This window comes from Drosophila montana, unplaced genomic scaffold (assembly GCF_035044405.1).
Source record: "Drosophila montana isolate Dmon_TW-CO22-7 unplaced genomic scaffold, ASM3504440v1 contig_2326_1, whole genome shotgun sequence".
Lineage (NCBI taxonomy): Eukaryota > Metazoa > Arthropoda > Insecta > Diptera > Drosophilidae > Drosophila > Drosophila montana.
The window spans coordinates 622,912-631,114 of NW_026997209.1; the positions used below are offsets into that span (position 1 = coordinate 622,912).

The 8,203-nt window shown below is 38.6% G+C and overlaps 2 protein-coding genes across 3 annotated transcripts; both read left to right on the forward strand.

Moving 5' to 3' along the window:
- The first annotated feature begins 4,886 nt into the window (after positions 1-4,886).
- LOC135427773 (protein Z-dependent protease inhibitor-like) lies at positions 4,887-6,169 on the forward strand. 2 transcript variants are annotated; one of them, XM_064681373.1, is made up of 2 exons: positions 4,887-5,876; positions 5,939-6,169. In XM_064681373.1, exon 1 carries the CDS (start codon positions 4,909-4,911, stop codon positions 5,836-5,838), a length of 930 nt encoding a protein of 309 aa, XP_064537443.1. In that variant the 5' UTR covers positions 4,887-4,908; the 3' UTR covers positions 5,839-5,876; positions 5,939-6,169. The 2 variants fall into 2 exon arrangements, with proteins under 2 accessions (XP_064537443.1, XP_064537444.1); XM_064681374.1 differs by having other exon boundaries at positions 4,887-5,078.
- A 351-nt stretch (positions 6,170-6,520) lies between these two features.
- On the forward strand, positions 6,521-7,802 carry LOC135427772 (serine protease inhibitor 42Dd-like). Its single transcript, XM_064681372.1, has 2 exons — positions 6,521-7,565; positions 7,626-7,802. The coding sequence occupies exons 1-2, from the start codon at positions 6,527-6,529 to the stop codon at positions 7,730-7,732; spliced, it is 1,146 nt and encodes a 381-aa protein (XP_064537442.1). The 5' UTR covers positions 6,521-6,526; the 3' UTR covers positions 7,733-7,802.
- Positions 7,803-8,203: the final 401 nt, after the last annotated feature.

Sequence of the window (8,203 nt, forward strand, 5' to 3'; positions counted from 1 at the left end):
CGCAAGCACCTAGCGCCGGCAAGCTGCGAGTTTTGGATTTTCGGTTCGGTTCAAGGAAGCTGGGGGAAATTCTGGGCGATTCTTAGCCTAAGCTGACTTGGCACGCACGTCTGCTCATTAAATACGCATACGCATGGTGGAGTAAGGGACGTTGAACTGGTGGGAGAAGCAGCAGAGCCGCACAGCCGCACAGACAGACATGTTGAAGGAAGTCACATACTCTCATCCAGTGCCACAGACAGTTGCCATACACTTATAAATGTTGTGCTAGATAATGAATCTCTTGCACCCACTGCCACACACCCCGCTGCCGCAAAGTTTGGCCTGTCGAGTTGTTGTCTGTCTGTTTTATTTGCTTTTATTGTCTTCAACTTTATTCATATCCTGTTAAAATGTATAACTTTGGGCTTTTCGGGTTATAAATTAAATGCAAGTACAACCAATTCAAGGCGAGAGTCCTTCAATGGGCAATACGACGAGGGCGGCTGTGTGACGATGTGTGAGGGGGGAGGTGGTGTATGGAAAGGGGTGTGGTAAATATGTTGTCAAGTCGACGATTGTGTTGATAAACTGCAATATGCAGCATAATTAATGAGCATGTCGTACAATGCCAATATTTTACATTGGCAGACAACCAAAGACACACAACCGCACACCCACACACACACACACACACACACGCACACACACGTGCTCACAAGTGAGATAGAATTATGTGTGTAATTGCAGTTAATGAGCAATTTATGTAATTTACTCCAAAATGAGTTTTAAAGACATTTTCAATGGATTATTCAAAGATGTGCTGAAGGTTGTTTAATTAAAATGAATTATTAGAATGTGGAAAAGATTAAATTTCAGCTAAATATGCTAAAATTTTAAAAATTAATTTATTTAAAATGTAAGATAGCTGAAATTGAAAAAATTAAATAAATTAAATTAAATTTATTATTATTTATTATATATTATATATTTAACCCTTGACAATGTACATTAATATTGGGTCTTCGTCTCCCAATTTTTAATGCAATAATTAAACTTTTCTATCAATTAAGAAAGTATTAAAAAATTGTAGGACTGATTTTCCTCAAACAAATTGAGAAGCAATCTTTTTTTTACAATATAAATCTATTCAACGAGTCTTAAGCCAACTTTTACATATATTTGAGAAGTCTCACAGCTGAAATCTATAATCCCCAGATAACAAAAGGTGTTTCTAGGAATGTAATTAATTTATGACCCCATATATCAAGACTTAGCCCTATATTATAGCTGGAAGTGAACGTTTAAGGGATACGATTCAGTTGGCAACGATTAATGAACTATTCTTGAGCTATTCGCGACTTGCAAGTCATCAATAATGGGCAATCGCTTGACTCGAACTGAAATTGCCATAAAAAGCAGGACAGCAAGAGAGCGGGAGAAACTTCTAAAGGAATGGAAGAGCGAAGCCAATGAAAAGTCAAAAAACATTGACTTTTGAACTTTTTCATTAGCGCAGGGAGACGAACCGAAATCGTGGCATAAAAACAATGTAACGCCAGGACAAGGCACCACTTGAGGAAGTTGAAGCAGCCAAGTGGAAGCCACTGGAAATCAATACACATTGAGAGGAGGAAAAGTGGGCTGACGATAAAATCAAGTTCATTTACGAGCTAAAGAGGCGACCATTTCGCAGGTGAAGCGGACGCTGCCTAGACAAAACCAGACAAAAACCCGCCAAGGCAGACAGTTCCAGACTTATAGCCACATAGTTGGTACTGCTGCTGGTTGGTCTCTGCTGGCATTAAAGTTAATAGAAAAAGTTGCTGTTGGCCAAGATTCAATCATGCGATATAAATAAGCACACACACCGAGAGACACACAACCTGGCGGGCAGGTAAATAAAACAATGAACGACCAAAGGAACCGAAAAAACGATAAGAAGTCACAAAAAGTTTCTCTCTTCTATTTTTTGGTTTTTGTTATCTTTTGTTGGTCTCAAGTTGAAAAATTACACAATGCGGGACAGTTGGTCAGTTAAGTTTGTCTTGAGGTTTCCTAGCTTGATATTTGCTGGTGTTGATTGAAGTTTGCATGTTGCCAAAACTTTTCGCAATGAGTCTTAAAGTTCCACCGACAAACTTGCCAAACTTACCCATGAGCTACCTGTTTCTTAGCTCTGGTAGCCTTAAAAAGGGGTCAACACAGCGTTCACAACGGGCAGGGCAGAAAAATAAGATTACAAATTTAAAATCCATTTCATGATTAAAAGGAAAGTGCTTAAGAATTTCTTTGTAAATACATAAGCATTATATGGGGTAAAAATCATTGTAAACTTTTTATAACATGAAATCTTTCTTATTTTATTTAATCTTAGTATAAGCTATATCCATGTTTCTTGATGAATGACATTCAATAAAAGCTTGTTAAATAAGCTTTAAGTTAGTTTTATTGTATAAGTAAACTATGTTGTATATTCTTAAAGTAAACTTTATTGTGTGCTGTATACATTTTAAATTATAGGTAATTCAAATATATATTAGATAGTGCAATGAACCTGGCGTATTCCAAAATTAAAGCTAGTTAAGAGAGCTTTTTAGCTTTAAGTAAGTTTTATAGTATAAGTAAGCTTTGCTAAATAGAAAGCTTTTTTGTAATATTCAATAAATTTTTTTTGTAATTATTTTGTAATTATAAAAAGATATATAAGTTTTAAAATGATTAATTGTTTATAAATCGAAGGCTTGTCTAGAGTTAAAGTCCTTTTATGTGATGCCATGATTTATTTTCCCCCCTGATGGGATGCCTAAGTAAATGTTGTATTCAAAACTAAAGTTTAATTATTTCTGATATATTTCTATTTTTTCTTTTTCCCAGTTTAATATTATAATAAGCTTAAGTTCTGCAACATTCTATGTATTCCTACGCATGGCCAAAGTGACTTTGATCTCCGGCAGCTGTTTATGCATGTACATTTCTCCAAGCAGCCCCTTGTTGCCCCTTGGCCAACCCAGCGCCAGGCAAATCTGACTCCCCCCAGCCTCTTTGGGAAACATGCGCCCGCATATTGAAATCCATTTAATTCAATTACACAGCGCCACAACTTAAAGCGCATTTCAATACAAGAGCTGATTGGGGCGAGTGTGGATGTGGAACGGGGGTTACTTCAGCAGCTGGTGACTGACCGACCCCCGCCTCAGCCCCAATCTAATCCCTCTTGTCCGGCAAGCGAACGCAGTTTCACTTACGATTATTGCCTACTTTTGCTGGGGCGCGGAGAGGGCGAGGCGCTGTCTGATGGCGCTTGTACGACACGGCTAAGCGCCACATGCAACATGTATTTACCGTTCTTTTCTGTGTCTTGCCCCAGCTCTCTGCCTCCATCCTCCCCCCGGAATGTGTGTGCGTACTTTACATGCTCGAATTGTCATTGAAGCGTTTAGCCATTTTATTAGATTGTGCTGTCGTCTTGAAGCAGACGACCCGGCGAATCGCCCCAGTTTGTATTGGGGTGGCCCTTCGAGTCCTTCTGCCCCTTTGGCAACTACTCCCTGCCGCCCTGCCGCCCTGCTTCCCTGCGTCCAGGCTGAGATTTATGCGCATATGCTAAGCACACTGTTTGCCTTGCTTGTTGTGTGTGGAAGAGGGGGAGGGGGAAGCGGGGTACCGGCAGGTTTGTTCTCATTTTGGGGTTGGCTGTTAGTTCTTTATCTTTCAAGACATTCGAAGGGTTGGCAGCTCGGCTGCTGCTCCCAGCTCCTGGGTTGTCCTGTTGTCCTGACGTCCTGTTTGCCTTTTAACGTTTGCCCAACATTTTGCTTGGCTTCGCATTTTTCTGACGCGTTTTTGCTTGTTTTCTAAATTAAAATTGATTTGATTTTTGCTCTATTGCTCTTTTGTTGTTCTCGTCCAGGGTCCGTGCTTGGCCCTTGGCCAATGTCCTGCTGCTGCTCTAATATGCTTAAATTGCACATATGCGTAGAGTCCTTGCAGCCCGGCATCTTTGACATTTTGTTTCTTTAATAAATTTTAGTAAATTATGTATTTTTTAATTGAATAATGAAATGTGTGCAGCGTATACAAAGGTGCCGTATTTTTAAATATGAGAAGCAAACATTTCCGAAAACTAAATGAATTATATTCTAGTATTGATTGTGTTACGATAAGAAGGCGTTGCGGTATTCAAGGAGTAAAGAGTTCTAATAGTAACAGATTCCGCTGGAAGATATCATTATTTAGAATAAGTTTCTGTATTCTACAATACGCATTTATTTGTCAGAATGGGTTTTTCATACATTCCATGACAATATTCATTAACTATTATACTTTGTACCTTAAACTTTATATTTTATACTTTCAACGAGCTCTTAAGTCAGCAGTTTTCTGCCAATTCGCTCTGCTCAATATTCCAGACAATCGATAATTTCTAATTTATAATAATCAACATGTGCTTTATACACCTATCTTACAAAACTCTCCATTTGACTTTTGACATGTATAAATAAATTGATCGCTGTTTTGTTGAAAAGGCGCAAAGCTCTTTCAAAGGCAGTTTCAACATGAGTTGAGCGCAGATAAAATGGGCTCTGCTATTCTCACTTCGCTTTTTCAATACTTCACGCTTGCAATTCTCGACTAGTTCTTTGTTGTGCTATTTCTGTTGTGTCTATAAAATAAACAATTTACACAACACCCACATAGAATCGAATAATTTCTCTACTGCTATACGACAATAATGAACTGCTAAAGAATAAAGCTATTATTAAGAGTTTGGCATTATAAAGCATTTTAAAGGTTTGGTGCGAAGTTATTAATAGGCGAGACAAATTGAGAACTAATCAAATTAAAAGTGCATAGCTTAACAATTTTAATGATTACAAATATACTTACGTTAGGTCGACGCAGTGCTCTTAACGCAGCCCTCTCGAAATGGTCAAATTGAAAAATGCTTTGAAGATTGTGCTGCTGGCAATGGGTGTATTCGAATTGATCTTTGCGGAAAAGGTGTCCACGACTATTGCTTCGGCCGCGTTGCAGAGGAGATTTGAAGATGTTGTAATCGTTTCGCCCGAGCTGGTTATGGACGCCTTGAGACTAATGTTAGTGTGGGCCAGTGGCAATACGGCTGACGAAATAAGAAATGTGCTGAAAAGACAGGCTGGAATAACTAGCAAGTTTTGGGATGAATATCCAAGTGTGACATCGGCAACGCGTTTCTTTATGGACAAGGATGTTATTACCGAGCCTAACCCGGATGTTGAAAAAGTCAACTTTGGAGACACCAAGAAAGCCATGTCCATTATAAATAATTGGGTAGCAAAGAAATCGAAAAACGAAATAACGAAATTGGTCGATCAAATTAATATGGGAACGAAAATAATGACGATCAGCGTGGTCACTTACAAAAAAACTTGGAAATATAGATTTAATGAAATGAAGTCAAGGAAGGGAATCTTTCATAATGATCGCATGCGCGATGTTGAGATTACTATGATGAACCACGTCGGAAAATATCGTATACAATACATGGAAAAATTGAATGCGGACGTCTTAGAAATACCTTTTTGGGAAAAAGGTCTTGATATGCTCATTATTAAGCCGAGGAAGGGTTACTACCTTGAAAAGCTTGTCACAGATTTAGCTTCTATAGATACACAAGACCTAATACTGGATGGACCCAAAAAGGAAGTTAGCATCTTCATGCCAAAACTTCAGCTTCAGTTTCAAATTAGTCTTAAAAAGTCACTAAAAAGTCTGGGCATAAATGATTTGTTTAAAAACGCAAGTTTCACGAAATTGGCAAAAAGGTCAAAAGACAACATTGAAAGTCGAAGACATGGTGCAGCAAATCGCAGTTGATGTAAATCAAAGGGGAGCCAGAGTAGCGGCTGCTGCAAGTTTGTATTGCACAAAACAAGTGAAATCAATAAATAATGCTTACAATTGTTTTTTGTTTCAGGAGCTGCGATAATACAACGCGGTGAAGAGTTTAAAGTTGATCGCCCCTTTGTATTTATTCTCAGGGAATGTGAGTATATTCATTTTGTGGGCCGTGTCAACTGGCTGAACGGAAGATCAATAACTCCATTTTGAGTGACCGACAAGGAGATACCCTTTACCCAGTTATACTTTGAAGAATATATTGTTGAAAACAAAATTTTTTTAAAATATATATTGCGTTTTAAAACTACATGTGGAAATTATTAACTCTCAGCTCTATATGAGCATTATTGTGTGCTATCGACAGTTATCAAAACTTAACAAAATAAGGTAAAGGCGTTTCTATAATTTTTCATCAGAACAACTCGACTTTCTGCTGCATTATATATACTCAACGGGGTAAAAACCGTCTACTGATAACTGTTGCAAATGGTAATTACCCTTCATTAATAATATGGGAAAGGGTATATAGTTCGTCATGTTTATTTGATACAGTTAAACGGGAGTTAAAATTTTGATTAGTTTCAGTTTTTTCGCTAATCAAATGAATCGCCAACTAAAACTTTAAAAGATCCAAACCCGATGCTGTCATAACAGTTTATACAACATGGTCAAGTTATATTATACTCTGTCAGTTTTTGTGTTTGCGGCCCTTATTGCTATCGAATCGGTCTACGCAAAGCAGATAATACCCTCGATCATTGCTGAGGTACTACGTCAGAGCGGGAACGACAATGTGCTCGTGTCGCCCTACCTGGTGCTAGACGGTTTGATTCAGTTGTATTATGGTGGACAGGGGAAGACAAAGGACAAGCTGCTGGAACTGTTTGAAGTCACGGATGCGGTAGCTTTTGAGCGATTCATGAATAACTCATATTCGATTCAAGCTTCGCGTGACGGCGTTAAGCTGTATGTGGGCAATCGGCTTTTTGTGTCAGAGGATGTTAGCATTATGCCAGAGTATAGAGAAAAATTGGGTAGAATTCACAACTCGCCAGTTGAAAGTGTGAACTTTGCAGACTCCGCGGCGGCTGTTTCCAAAATCAATGATTGGGTTGCCGCAACAACTAAAAGCAAAATAACTAAATTGATTGAGAAAACCGAGCCCAACTCAAAGATATTGTTTATGAGCGCGATTTACTTTACCGGATTGTGGAGACTCGATTTCGATAGCGTACACACAAAGCGTTCCCCCTTTCGTATACCTCTGGCAGATGGAGGTGAGCGTACTGTTGAGGTGGATATGATGAGTCGGGAGGGCTATTTTCCATATAAATATGTGGAGCAACTGGATGCTGACGCTATCAAAATAAAATACTCGATACCAAGTGCAATGTATATGATTATTATTGTGCCAAGAACGACTAATGGCATTCAGAAGGTCGTCGATATGTTTGATACACTGCAGACAACAGAATTTGAGCCGGATGCATATATCAAACGTCTTCGGCTTACCTTACCGAAATTTCGATTAGAATCTAATATAAAGCTGAAAGATGTCTTACGCGCTTTGGACAAAAATTGTTCGCTAGACGCAAACTTAAAGGATACAACTGATTTAAACAAACCCTTGGAAATCACCGAGTTCTTTCAAAAAGCAGTCGTTGAGGTGAATGAAAAGGGCGCATCGCCCTCAGATAACCGTGGTGAGTAACTGGAATCTATTAATAAATATTATGTCCATAATATATTTTCAAATATTTCAGAAAAATCCGACAATTGGCCTCAGATTAAAGCGGATCATCCATTTCTATTTGTTATCAGGGACAAACAAAAAGTTTATCTCGCAGGCCGCGTAAGTCATCCGGAATAAAGTGTTCACTTTTGCCAAACAAAATGTACATATTTCAGAGATATGCTGGCTATTCAAAAATAACAAAATAATAAAAATTTTATTCATGACTCAAAAAATGTAAGGCATTTATGTAAAATCGGGTTCAAGCAAAAACATTTAGCCAACCAGAAGCCGAGCGCAGCTTGTTTCAATTTATGCCCACATCGCGTTTATTGCAAATTCCCCAGCCAAAAGAAATTTCAAATATTTTTTTAATGAAGCTAACCCTCATGCACATTCGCTTGTCTGTGTGCATCACAAATCTCGCTGGGATTTGAGCACAAAATTAATACAAAATCGAAAAACATTTACCAAGGCTTATCGCAGCGACGACAGGCAAACGCTGCGTATGCGCAATGTCAAACGGCAGCGCTCAAAGTAGCTTATTTAAATTATCAACACGTTTGCTCCTGACGTGCCACAAGGCGACGGCCTGGGAATGGAGGAGGC